At 53.3% G+C, this 13754-nt stretch overlaps 4 protein-coding genes across 4 annotated transcripts; 1 reads left to right on the top strand and 3 right to left on the bottom strand.

Moving 5' to 3' along the window:
* Positions 1-323: 323 nt before the first annotated feature.
* Positions 324-4557, top strand: CGGC5_v004551 (uncharacterized protein; the record flags this gene model as incomplete). Its single annotated transcript, XM_032021999.1, has 8 exons — positions 324-909; positions 960-1515; positions 1567-1901; positions 1955-2141; positions 2198-2433; positions 2487-2765; positions 2816-4043; positions 4107-4557. The coding sequence occupies 8 exons, from the start codon at positions 324-326 to the stop codon at positions 4555-4557; spliced, it is 3858 nt and encodes a 1285-aa protein (XP_031880999.1).
* A 195-nt stretch (positions 4558-4752) lies between these two features.
* On the bottom strand, positions 4753-8226 carry Zan-2 (Zonadhesin; the record flags this gene model as incomplete). Its single annotated transcript, XM_032021998.1, has 2 exons — positions 4753-5504; positions 5553-8226. 2 exons carry the CDS (start codon positions 8224-8226, stop codon positions 4753-4755), a joined length of 3426 nt encoding a protein of 1141 aa, XP_031881002.1.
* Positions 8227-8413: 187 nt separating this feature from the next.
* Positions 8414-8946, bottom strand: CGGC5_v004549 (uncharacterized protein; the record flags this gene model as incomplete). The annotated part of the gene is made up of 2 exons (XM_066151307.1): positions 8414-8671; positions 8731-8946. 2 exons carry the CDS (start codon positions 8944-8946, stop codon positions 8414-8416), a joined length of 474 nt encoding a protein of 157 aa, XP_066009585.1.
* Positions 8947-10398: 1452 nt separating this feature from the next.
* Positions 10399-11752, bottom strand: aurS-1 (Aurofusarin biosynthesis cluster protein S; the record flags this gene model as incomplete). Its single annotated transcript, XM_032021995.1, has 2 exons — positions 10399-11046; positions 11108-11752. 2 exons carry the CDS (start codon positions 11750-11752, stop codon positions 10399-10401), a joined length of 1293 nt encoding a protein of 430 aa, XP_031881102.1.
* Between the last annotated feature and the right edge of the window lie 2002 nt (positions 11753-13754).

Here is a 13754-nt window from a genome sequence, read left to right as displayed (position 1 = left end):
ACAGCCTGCCGCATTCGGGAAATCCGCGAACCGGTGACTTCTCGAACATTAAGAGTCACTTTACAAGAGGCATGTGAATGAAACGTGGGAATGGAGTTCCCTTGGCGACGGTTTATGATATCGTCTCTCAACAGAATTCCCGTGTGATTGGCTATCTTGACGAGAGTCCGGGGCCGAGAGACACCCGCAGCACTCCCGTTATAAGAAGTGGATATTATCCGTGGTTTCCGTCTGCTTTGAGGCTACTCGTTCTCATCTCAACGGACGCTTGCCAGTTCCTTAGCGGTAAGTAAGTCTTAGTCTCTCGCGTGGCACCAGACACCATGGACGGCAACTCGGAGGTCAACGGCTCCAACGGCTACACCAACGGCCACTTTGAGCCGCAGCATAACGGAACACCGCAGCTGCGGGATGATCTCAGAGATCCGCAGTACGGCTACAACGATGGCAGTGACAACTTCGACCCTGTCACCGGCACGTACCCTCGCATCTCGCGCCCCGTTGAGCTGATTCGGCCCTCATACGATGTTGTTGTCATCGGCTCCGGCTATGGTGGGGCCGTTGCCGCCAGTCGAATGGCTCGAGCTGGACAGACCGTCTGTCTACTAGAGCGCGGGAAAGAGAAGTGGCCCGGAGAGTTTCCCTCTGGAATTGCGGGTGCTGCCCAAGAGCTGCATATGACCAACGCAGCAACGGACGGCGTACTCGGCAGACTTGGGAAGTTTGCCGAAGGAGGCGATCCTACTGGTCTCTACCACCTCATTGTCGGTGATGGCCAGAACGCTTTCGTCGGAAACGGTCTGGGAGGTACTAGTCTCCTGAATGCCAATGTCTTCTTGGAGGCGGACCCTGGTACAATGAGCCTACCGATTTGGCCCGAGGAACTCCGAGGCGATAACCTCAAGCCATGTGAGTTTTGGACGATGTGGATTGCTTCAAAAGAGACTAAAGTGTACCAGACTACGAGAAGGCTCGCAAAGTCTTGGAGCCGGCACAATACCCAGAGGACTACCCCAAGCTTCCCAAGTTGGAGACGCTTGAGAAGCAGGCGAAGCTCATGGGATGGGGCGATAAGTTCTACCGCGTGCCTCAAACGACCAAGTTCGTCGACGGAGACAATAGCACTGGTGTCTCGATGAAGGCATCCTCACTCACTGGCCAAGACACTACGGGTCTGAATGACGGAAGCAAGTCAACCACTCTGGTCAACTATCTCAGCGATGCCTGGAATTGGGGTGCCGAAATGTTCTGCCAGTGTGAGGTCCGTTACGTCACTGAAGCCCCGGACAGAGACGGCTACATTGTTTACTTTGCCTGGCACGGAGGCAAGCGAGCCAACTTCCAGGACATCTTTTACGAAGACCTGATGTGGGTTCATGCAAAGGAACTGGTCTGCTTCGGCGCCGGTAGTATTGGTACCACAGAGATTCTGCTTCGCAGCCAGAAGTTTGGCCTTCAAATGAGCAAGGATGTCGGCCAGGGTATGAGTGGCAACGGTGACATCTTGGCTTTCGGGTAAGAATAAGAAAGGGCCGCCTGAACACAGCAGCTACTGACCAATCTCAGTTACAACACCAATGAGTACGTCAACTCTATGGGGCGACCAGACCCACCACCGAACCGTCCTGTCGGGCCATGCATCACGGGTGTCATCGACTGCCGTGACCAAGAGAACCCCCTCGACGGCTTCGTGATTGAAGAGGGTGCCATTCCCGCCGCCTTGGCACCGTTCTACCAGACTATGCTCCAGTACCTCCCTGGTCGTGTCTTCCCGCACAATCTTTCCTTTGGTCAGAAGGCCGACCACTTGGCTGCTGCTGTGGGTGCTCGCGTCTTTGGACCTTACAACCCACAGGGGAGCACTGAGAGAACCCAGTGCTACTTGATCATGTCGCACGACAGTAAGTGAAGCTCTTCCACCTCATCATTAAGACGCGACTGACTTTCTCCTCAGGCAGCCAAGCAACAATGAACTTGGTCGATGACAGGCCGTTGATCAACTTCTCTGGCGTCGGCACTTCCAAGAGAGCTACTAAGCTTGCGGGTTACCTCCAGAAGATCACCAACCTAATTGGGGGCACTTACGTTGACAGCCCATTCTATGCCGCCTTCGGAGAAAAGGAGATCACAGTCCACGCAATGTAAGAAACTGAGTGTCCCTTGTCTTGCTGAATAGCTGCTTACATAATTATTCCAGTGGCGGCGCACGCATCAGTAACGACGGTACTGGTGCTGGCGGTGGTGTCAACGACAAAGGCCAGTTGTTTAAGGGTGATGGGGAAGAGGTCCACCCTGGCCTCGTTGTTTGCGACAGCACTATTGTCCCTGCTGCTCTTGGGGTCAACCCTTTTGCGACCATCACCGCCCTCGCCGAAAGATCGATGGAGAAGATTGCCGAAGATAGGCACTTGACTATTAGGGAAGATCGCAATGGTAAGTTTTGGGCGAGTTTGTGATGATATTTCCGATATGCTAACACGTACAAGGGTCTCTCAATCTCTTCGGAAAGCCCGCACATATTCCGGAGAGCCTACAGCGTGAAGATGCTCTCCAAGTGATGAGAGTTCAAGACATCATCCAGACTGCCAGAGATGACAACACTGCCGGTATTGCCTTCACTGAGATGATGGACGGCTGGATTCATATCCGTGACAAGAACGAGACGATCAACAACTTGTCTTTCGAACACGCGACGGCCACTGCTCGCGGTCGTGGCGAGTTTGCGCGATTCTTCCTGAGCGCTCGCTCATGGAACACCCACAACCGTAAGTCAACCTGCGCCAGAGACTCGAACACAGAAGCTGACCTGGCATAGTTGTCCATGACAAGGAGCACCCGGCCACTCTCACCGGAACCTTTACCTGCCCCAAGCTCGGCGGAACCTGCATGGTACAGGGCGGTAAATTCCAACTCTTCAATGACGACCCTCGCGCACCTGACACCATGAACCTCACGTACAACTTTACCATATCGTGCCCCAACGGCCAGAAGCTCCACTTCAACGGATACAAGGTCGTCAATCCGGATGTCACCCTCAACCCTCTCAACCTCTGGAGGGCTACTACTACCCTGTACTGCACCATCACGGAGCTTGGGACTGGTGGCATGGGAGATGAAAACAACGTTCTCGGCAAGGGTATCATCCACATTCGTCCCACATCTTTCCTCCAGGAGTGCACCACCATGGAGACTACCGGCTCAACTCTCTACTCCCGTGTTGCTTCGACTGCCAACTTCCTCGGTTACTTCACCGCCAAGGCAGCCAGTGCCTTCCTCACACCGTTCATTCCTATGCAGTGGCCCAGTCTGCCATTCAACAACTACCAGAACCCCTCAAGATACACGGAGGAGATAACACTTCATGCGAGCGATCGTGTCAAGACCAAGCTCTTCTACTGGAGCCCTCAATTTTATGAGTCCTACGAGAAGCGCAACTGGGACGAGTCGAACGCGCCCATCGTGTTCCTTATCCCCGGTGCTGCTGTTGACCAGCAGATCTTCGCCTTGCCCACAATCGAGAAGAATGCTGTCAACTACTACCGTGCGAAGGGCTTCCGAGTGTACTCGATGGTTCACCGTGTGGGCAAGACCATCGTTGCCCAGCAAAACTGGACCACATACGATGCTCGACTGGATCTCCAGGCCGCTCTCGAGGAAATTCGACGAAGACATCACATCGAGGATAGCGGAAGTGGACCATCCGTCACAACATACGTCGTTGCTCACTGCGCTGGTTCTGTTGCTCTCGCCTCAGGTCTGCTTGACGGCACAATTCCGCGCCAGTGGCTCAGTGGCGTGACTGCCTCCCAAGTCTTCATGAACCCAATGTTTGCCAAGGTCAACCAGATCAAGGCCAGCCTTCCCATCTCCATGGCGTCTATCTACAGTCTGTTCCAGGGCAACTGGTACGATTGCTCCAGCTCCTCCCAGGATGGCATCATTCAGCAGGTCATCAACCAGGCGCTCCGCTTCTACCCCGTCGGTCGTCGTGACGAGATTTGCAACTCTGTCGTTTGTCATCGTAGCTCTCTTGTATTTGGACGGTAAGAGCCCCGATTCATGATCACGCATTCCAACTTTTTCACCTGCTAACTTCGATATGCTAGCCTTTGGTCACACCAGCACCTGAATGACGCCACCCATGCCCAGTTGGAGAACTTCCTCGGAGGTACCTCGATGAAGAGCCTTCGCCACCTCATGGACAGCGGTCTCGCAGGGAATGTTCTTGACTCTCGGAATGTCGAACTTACCACACAGGGGAACATTGCTCGTCTCAAGGGTCTTCCCATCTTCCTCTTCTCCGGATCTGAGAACGCAGTCTACGACCCGCAGAACACCGACAAGTCCTTCACCACCCTCAGCGAGGTCAACGGCGGCATGTGCTACGAGAGGCAAGTCTTCGAAGGTCGCGGCCATCTTGATGCTTGGATGAGTCCTACTGCCCATGAGGAGGTCTACCCTCGCGTGCTCACCCACATCGAAAATGTGCGAGGGGGCAAATATGAGAAGGTGAAGTCTTACATCAAGTCTGTTACCAAGGGAAACGCTCGATGCTAAGCCTCACGTGCATAACATGAATCAACATTTCCTTTGTCCAAAGATCCGAAAAGTCTTTCTGCGTTTAGATACTCCCGAGTCGCCGCCAGACTGTAATGGTAGATGTGTTTCACACCACCTTCTTAATAATACAACTCAACTTCATTTGTTTCGCTTTAATTCCGTGGTCTAGGCAATGCCTTACGTGATGAAGCATCAACTGAATCCTTCAGAACCCTGCTTCGCCTCTAGAGGCCGTGCGGGTTCTGGTAGCACGGCTCCTCGATCGATGTCCTCCCCTTGATTAACCTCCTTCCTTCTTTCCAACCGCAGAGTCTGCTCGGGTTGATGAGGAGACTCAGATTGCTGCACCTCCTCCCCGCGATTGTCTTCATCACCCTGTTGATCTTCTTGTGGAGGTAAGAACCAGTGACCGGCTGTATATGCTGTGTCCTCAACACTCTCGACTGACTCAACGCCCATTCTTTTACCATTACTACCCGTGAGGCCTCCGTAAAAGTACCTCCGCCCAAGCTCCTTGACCTTCTTCTCCCTCTCTTCAGAGTCCAGCTTCGAAAGTCCCTCGAAGTCCTCCAGCATCCGACTCTCTGCAACGTAGTACAACGCTCCGGCGATACTGCGCGGATCGACTGGCAGCTCGGGCCATTTGACGAATAGGCTTGCCACCATGGAGGCCAACATGAGCGCAAGAACCGTAAGGCTGATGGTCGCGCAGACATTGTGGGATTTCAGAGTCTGCGTCAGGTTGTATGGCACGTTTGCGAAGAGAATCGGCAGGAATTCGGCAAGGATGGACATGAAAGCTGCCAGCATAAGAATGATGTTGCCCTCCAATATCGCCGCGTAGAGTCCGTAGAAGCCGTTCGTTGGACGAGTCAACAGGATGGATTTCTCCGGGGGCTGGGAGCGACGACCCATGTTGTGGTAGGGGCTGATTATTGCGATGCCTTAGAATGTTAGTCAGGGGAACCCCAAGGCTAGTTGGGTCAACTTACTGATGAAAATAGACTCCCAGCAGAAGATAATGGTAACACCCAACGCCGCGAAAAAGAACCGAACGCCAAACGTCTGACTATCCATGAAGTCTTTGAAAGAAGTTCGAACGCCCAGTGTGAGATGGTAGTACAATATGATGATGAACAAGGCAGCGAGGAAAAAGATAAACCCGAGTCGCCACCACCATGTAAGTGCAATGAAAGGCACTGGTTTGCGGCTTTTCTTGGCAATGTCCCTTTGGTACACGCCAGTGAGTTCGTCGTCTGCTGGAATTGCGCCGGAAGCTGTTGCGCCTTGGAGACTCTGGGCTGAGTCGTCACAGTAGATAATGCCGTACTCGTCGCGGCCGAGGTTGTTTTCGAAGTAGCCAAAACCATATCGCTTCTCCCTCATCGCTTTTGCGCTGGCTTTGAAGTCGATTTGATGCGATCGAATGTCCGCGTTGCGCGCAAGGGAGGAGACTCCGGCTATGCTCCAGGGGTTGGCATGGAGGCCTGTTTCCCAAGTCCGAAGGAAAAAGAGCAAGACGAGAAGCAAGAATACGATGAAGGCAATCAGGGCGACCAGCGCGTAGCTTGATACTGGAGAGACACCCAATTGGATGCCACAGCCCTCGATTGCTGTGATCTTGCAAGTGCCATGGAGTTTCATCCCGATAGCTTCCGTCGCTAAAGGTGCAAGTAGAGATGAACACAATATGATTAATGTTGTGATGAAAGGGACCGGATGACCCTGCAATAAACTCTCGAAGGGGGTCAAGAAGCCTTTCCAGCCATCAAACTGCAAGGTCATGCTGCTTTTCCCCAACGAGCCTCCTTCCCGTGCGAGAGCGTGGAAAGGCTGGTACAGCTTGGCGTTTAGGTCGATGATCCGGAGGGGAACCGCAATCATGACTGCAAGGATAATCGGGAGGAACTTCCCGACGAAGTAGTCACCATTTGTGAAACCAAACTTTTCGATTTCGGTTATGACTCGATCAGGGCTGTCTGTTGATGTTGGTTTGGTCGTGGAGGTGATGAGCGTGGTGGAGGGCTTGATGGTTGACAATCGAGTTGTAGGACTTGGCGTGGAGGTAATGGTCCTCAATGTGCCCGAGATAGAGGTGGTGAACGTAGTAGGTGTGGGAGTGGACATGATAGTACTCAATGTGCCTCCTATGGTCGTGATGACCGTGAAAGACAGAGGCATTGTGCCGGTCGGGGTAGTGATGATGGTCATGGTCGTCAGAGTCCCTCCCGACACCGATGTAAACATCCGTGGTCCCGGCGTCCTTATTATGGTAGCCTCCTTACCGTCTATCGTTGTCTTGGTAGTCTCTAGAGGATCTATCGTCGTGAATACACCGGTAATGCCGCCAATCTCCGACACCAGGGTCAATGAAATGGGACTGAAGCCTGCTGTTGGCACAGAATTGATCCACAGAACGGTCGGTGTGCCATCGATTATGGTCTGTACAGCCAGCAGTACTGGTTCCTGATTGACAGGAACGTTGATGACGGTCGCCTTTCCGTTAATCGTGGTGGCCATCTCTTTGAATGCGCCGGCCCCTGCTGGATTGAGTGTGGAAGGGACTACAACAACTGTCGGCGTACCACCCTTCGTCGTTGGAACGGCGACGAAAGCTACCTCTGGAGAAGGCGTCACTGTGATAACCATCTGGGTCGCCTGGCCTCCCTCATGTGTGACAATCGTCTGTGGAGGCGGCGTAAAGGCGACTGTGTACACTCCGCCATCGCTCTTCACGATGGTTTGAGGAGTGCCCTTGTCCACGAATGTTTCGACCTTCCCGTCAAAGACGCTGGTGATGACCTGAAAGACTGGAGGCTGGGTCTGCGGCTCGTTGCCTCGATTCCCACCAGGAACGGTAATGAACTTGGTAATCTCGGTGGTTCCCACTGACACATAGACCTGAGGAGGGCTCGTACTCGTGACGACGGATGTGATCGTTGACGGCACGGCACTGACGATGAGGGAAGTAACATCGCTTGTGCGTGGTGGCACGGTAAAAGCGGACGTCGAGGTGTACGTGATTTCTGTGGGCACAAATGAGGTCTCCACGACTTCCGATACGGTCTTCTCGTCGTTAATGGTTTGGACACTAGTCATCGTTGGTTTGACTGGTATTATTGTCACGTGGGCGAAGCTCGTCACGCCCGATCTTGTGATGGTACGCGGTACGCTGGTTGTGCGGACGTCTGTGTACGTCGTTACGCCTTGGGTTCCGGGTATCGTTGTCTTTCCGGTTGACGTGAAGGTTGAAGGCACATGGATGGTGACCTCGTTGGTGTATGTGGTGGTGGAACCAGGTTTGGTGATGGTTGTTGTGAATTCGCTGGTGATAACAGGCAATTTGAACCGACCGCGGCTGGTACTTAACGTGAACGACGTGATCTCGGATCCAGAAGTCGTATCGGTGATGGCCGGACCCTCTTTCCCTCGACGGCCTGTGCTTGATGAAGTTGCGTCAGCACTGCGTTCTGAGTTTGTCGACGACGCAGACTTTGACTCGTTGTCTGAACTGCTTGTTGTTCCTGTCTTGGCGGTTGTGGAGCTGGATTCTGGACCTGTCGATACAATGCTGTCTTTCGAATTGATAGAGGATGTAGTTTGTGTCTCAGAAGCAGTGCTTGTGGTCTCCACCATAGTCTTCGATGAGAATGATGTCGAGTCCATTGGCTCCGGAGCCGTACTGGTAATAGGGTTCTTCGAAGACGCCCGAACAGTCTCGTCAGACGGACTTGACTCCGGAATCACAGTGATGGTAGGTTGATCAGTTGCTACCACGGCGTGATCTGACGTGGACACGACTTCGTGTTTTTCTGATGACACCTCTGGAGATGACACCTCTAAGATAGAGCGACTAGGCAATGTGGATGACTCCGAGGCCCGTAATGGCTGTTCTGATGTTGCCTGAGTTTGAGATCCAGAACTTCTTGGTAGGTCGGGGCCGGTACTGATAGGGAGGTTCGCTACAGTCAAAGTACTCGGCACAGCAGGTGCCGTGGAGGAGGACGTTGCCGGTGTCGAGTTGGTTTCGGCCGGGGACGTTGACGGCGGTGGATCGGTCGATGTTGACTGCCCATCTGAAGTTCCATTTTGCCGGTACATTAAGATATGCCTGGGTTCAATGGTCGCCGTGCTGTCAGAATTAGGCATCGTCGTACTGGCGACAATAACCAAAGCCATGAGGATCCCGAGCAGAAGAATAACGACAGTAATGAACGGCCATCGCAACGGCTTCGGCTTGTAGTTTGGTCTTTTAGGCAACTGGATGGTCCGCTTCTTCTCCTCCTCGACAAAATGCTGCTCGTCGTCGATATCTTCCGTGGCTTGAAGATTGTACCGCGCCTGCGAGTCGAAGGTCGACTGATCAGCGGGCGGAGGCTGATGCATTTTGACTCAACGGCCGTTACCGACGGTGTGGACCCGTTGCTTCGTCTTCCAGTACTGATTTACTCTGGATAAAAGATCTTGGAAAATAGTAGAGCTCGCCAGAGCCGTTTCCCGACGCCGCAGTCGCAGGGAGAATTGCATCTTTTGAGCCACTCGGCGCTTCAATAATGCTCCTCCCATCGGGCATTGTCTCCCGTCCTAGTGTATTCCATGACCCAGAGCCTGCTGCTATTTTCTTCCGAGCCTGCTGCATCTGCCCCAAGACAAGAAGCCGAGCACCGCCCAGGACTCGCATCTTTCACGAACCCTGGTTCGTCGTTTCCTCGCCGTGCCGGCACGGTCCAGCCTTCGGTGGCTTCTAGGGAGGCCGCTTGACCGCATCTGGGGCCACGTCTCTTCCCACTCACATGTTATCCTGCATTCGCGCGGATATAAAAAGGTTGGGAGCCAATCGAAGCAGGTGTAAACTGGAAGAGGCGTTCCGTCCCCCCCTCAGCTGAAGCCTGCGCCCATGCGCCACCTCGGCGACACCAGTCGCGATGCGGATTCAGGGACGGCAGAGCTGGATTTTGGCGTGAAAGGCTACAGTAGCCGGCTCTGAACTAGGTTGATGCGGGTCCAAGGGGCTGGCACCGCTTTGAGGCGTAAATGGTTCGATGGGCAGTGATGGTAAGTTGTGACAGGAGACTGCCGATAACTGTTGGCCGATGCAGGTGAGAAGGAGTCCCAAAGTGGCATCTCTTTCGTTCTTGAGACCTTGGAATGTCGCGTTGGAGATGCAGCCTGTATTGGCAAAGGTCTCTGCGACGCAAGCTTCCCTGGCCTTACAAGCCTGACCGCTGTCAGCGTACCCGAGGATCCAATGAAGTAGCTGGAACGCTCTGTGTTGTCGGGGAGGTAGGGCTGAAGTCGGGGATTACTTTGGACGGTTAGCGAGATGAGTTGAGAGCAGCGCTACCACGAGTCCGGGGGCCCTTGTGTCTCACGTGGCCGGTGTAGCAGCTCCGGCAGGTTGGGAAGACGATAATGGCCGTATCTGGCTGTGCCTGTAGTCGGGAACCAGGGATTTTGCAGTCCACTGGATGGGTCACTCGTGGCCCTTTGTCTCGCTTCGGACTGTCAATGACTGCGCAGAGTAGAAGCACTGGCAAACAGGTTGATGTACCCGAGCCCTATGCACTGGTTGATGCAAGAACCTGCTTCGGACTTGAGTAGCTTCGCAAGTGGCAGGCCTCCGGTTAATTCTTCTACATGTACATAGCGACGTTGATGATTTTAAGATGAGAATTCCGAGTCAGAATGCTTTTGTATTGGCGTTCATGATAGACTTTTACCATACTTGCTGTGGGTGATGTGATCCATTTTCACAGCGCTTCCCGTGCGCTGTTGTTGATTTCCTTGGTGCTATGCACGGGGCGGAGCTACAGCATTCCCCGTCTTCATGTGCTTCACTTAGAGCTCAGCAGACCATCCAAAATCGTCCTGCTTATCGTCCTCGTCAACATACTCCGCCAATCTCTCCTTCAAATCTTGGACGCTAATCTCGCCGTTCTCGCTGTCCTTCTTGTGTTTGTGAGGGGGGATGGGGACGCGAGCAGGGACGTGGATGACACCGTTCTTGGCAATGCCGTCAGCAACAACAATGGGGATGTAGCCATTGAGCTTGACGCGTCTGAAGCCGCGCCACACAGCAACATCGACGGCAATGTTCTTGCCGCCCAGCAAAGTCGGGAGGTCCACGTGGTAGTGCTCCATGACATTGGCTTCCTTGTTTCCAGGGCGGTAAAGGGCGTCGCTGTACAGGGTGGTGTTCGCGACAATCTGGTACTTCAACAGAGCCTTGAGGAACTTCAGGCCGGTCGGGCTGTTGAACAGGAAGGCATTGGCCTTGGGTCCGAGACGGGCAAAGGCATTGTTGGAAGGGGCGAAGACGGTGGTGCCAGTGGACTTGACACCGTGGATGTACTTAACGAAGTCGGTCTTCTCGTAGGCCAGGAGCAGGGTTGAGAACTGGCTGGGCAGGAGGGTGAGCTCTCGGCCGACCAGGGGAGGTGGGAGGAGGACGCTGTCGATGCCGTGGATAATTCCATTGTTCGCGCGCTGCGTAAAAAGTAGTCAGCACGTGAAACTATAATAGCAATTGAGAGTGCGGATTACTTACGATGTTGACTGCAACAACCTTGCTGTAGAAGTTGACGCGAACACCGCCAAGACCAACGCTGGTGCGAAGACGCTGAGGCTTGTCACCGAGCCAGGGTTCATTCAGTAGCGTGGGGAGCGTGTGGGTGCGCAAGACCCTCTTCGCGTCGTACACGCCAACACCAACATGGTACAGCAGAATAGACTTGATGGCCTCCTTGCTGAGCTTCAAGCCCTTGGGGAGCTTCGCAAATGCCCGGTCGGTCGGTGCGAAAACAGTGTGGTTGGCCTTGGTGCTCTTCAACACCTCGACGATGTCGTCGTAATCGCTAACGAGCTTAGCGAGTGTGGTGGTGTACTTGCTACCGGCAACGAGGTCAAAGATGGACTTGTCGGAAGTGTCGCCCTCATCATTGAAGATTTCCTCCTCAAAAATATGCTCAAACTTGTTCTCGACAGTGTCCTCAAGAGTGTGCAGGGCACCCTCAATCTGGGAGGACAAAGAGTCGAAGCCCTCTTCGACAGTGTTCACGATGGAATCCTTGGACGGGATGCGGTCCCACCAGGAGGGGCGCTCGTCATTCTGGATCGACGCCTGCTCGAAAATCTGAGGGTCGGGAAGGATAAATGCAACGGCCACACAGGATAGGGCAGCGATAGCCTTCATATTGAATTATTTTTGTCAATTCCCTGATAACAATACTATCTTGATTTCGATGGAAAAGGTTGATAAGAGGGAATGCAGGATGTCAACCAAGTCTAGGGGTGGGCGAGGTAGCAGGAAGGTAGATAAGGGAGTAGTTTGTTCGCCGGCATCAAAGAAACACCACGCCATAGCACGCCAGACCACCGCAGGCAGAAGAATCGACTACGCCAACACCTAGAGGTCTAATCGTCAGCTGACGTCAAGGCGATCGGACAGCGCAGGCGACGTGAAACTCTCCCCGCCCATTGTTCTCCAATGGGACCTTTGGCCCCGGGCGAGCCGGAGGGAACACCAGACGGCTGCGCGGAGCCCTACATGCTTGATGCAACCCAGAAATAGCCAAGGGTTCCACCGGCTATGAAAAGGGATGGTCTTTCGTGGAGAGAAACGGTGGAATCCCGTTCGTTGTTTCGCATCAATCGCATTACGATGAGGTGATTCCGGAGTGGCAGCTCGCGAGCGAGCTATTACGCGGAGCTCTGGCCAGCACACCCAGCTTACCCGCGTAAAAGGGAGCTACAGCCATTCCGTCGTGTGCGTCATTCATCTTAGCTGTGAAACCGCATTCGTCCACAACCATCGGGGTCTCGGGCTTTTCGGGTCTCCATCCGTCGGAGTGTCTTCTCCCCGCCCACCGATCAAGCACGGCCCCACAGCCGCCTTTGCCGCCATGTGAAGGACCACTCTCTCGGCTTCGATGCCGGCCGGACTGCCCACGATGTGAATCCCACCGGATTCCGAGCTGGCTCGGGGTTGGTGTTGAGGGTGTTTCGTCCCTCGGATTTTATAGTTCTTCTTCTTACCGTCCTTGCAGCATGCAGCTCATGATTCGCCCGAGGTCTAAGAAACACATGTGCCCATTGAGTTCGCAATTGCAGTACCCCACAAACAAGAAACCGTTGTTCGGTTTGATCCAGACATCACCAACTCTAAGAGCAAGTTGACATGCTGTATTTGGTTTTTCATGTAACTTAATTCGGCGCCGAGTGTTCATCGAATCTCCGGACGAGGCTGCTGAATAATACATATTTCAATAATCTTTAAACTTCAGCAACTCGCAAGTCAAACTCGGACGGGCAAGCCTTCACGTTCGGTACGGCACTTACCGACGAAGTATAATCGCAAAGCCGTCAATGTCTCTCAAGACCCTTCAGACTAGGGGCACCAGAACACGAGCTACTTTATCGTTGCAAATTCCAACCATGTCCAAGCATCCCAGTGGCTGCACTGGTCGCCTTTCTCAAGCGAGTTGATCGAGGATTGAAGAATTATGTTCAGCTTCAAGATTTCCAGAATGATTCTGGGTTATTAAAGACACCACGCGGCGTGAGCTCCATGTGCAAAGGTTTTGAAACGTCTTGGGATGTATGTTTAAAGGGCCACAATGCTTCTTTTGCTGTTCACCTTCCTCGCATCTGTAATTGCGACTTATCTCATATAAAAGCTTTCACTCCCAATCCTGTTTGTCTTATCATGACATGCCGGGAGGCTTGGGCCCCCAGTGCTCCAAGGAGTCGGCAAAATCCTCGGCCGTGAGGAGCTCATCTCGTCACTTGATCCATCAAATTCATCAGCTCTTCCACCACATCAACTAGTTAGCAGGCCATATCTCTATCTTCCCGCCTAGACGTGCTCAATACATACTTATCCTTCAAAATCATGTGTGTTGGTTGCGCTCAATGTTGAGGTGAAGCCAAGCAGTTTGTGCAGCGTGCCTTGGATTCTTCAGCTTTCCAGTCAGGCTGAAAGAAACCCCGGCAAAATTCGGTATGTTTGTTGGTAGGTGGGTGTCGTTCTCGCTTTCACATTTGCCTAGCTGAAATCCGTTGGTTCCGACACCAATCTCACAGCAGGTTTGCTCTTTCAGCCGGAAGCCTAGACCACATGGTTCGGGTACCCAGGGGTTCTCCCAAGCCTTACTTTGAGGCACAGTTGTGAAAACGAGTACCCGGTTGGTATAAGA

Source organism: Colletotrichum fructicola (genome assembly GCF_000319635.2).
Source record: "Colletotrichum fructicola Nara gc5 chromosome Unknown KSG_Nara_v1_contig02, whole genome shotgun sequence".
Taxonomy (NCBI): Eukaryota; Fungi; Ascomycota; class Sordariomycetes; order Glomerellales; family Glomerellaceae; genus Colletotrichum; species Colletotrichum fructicola.
This window is presented reverse-complemented; position numbering and strand designations above follow the sequence as displayed.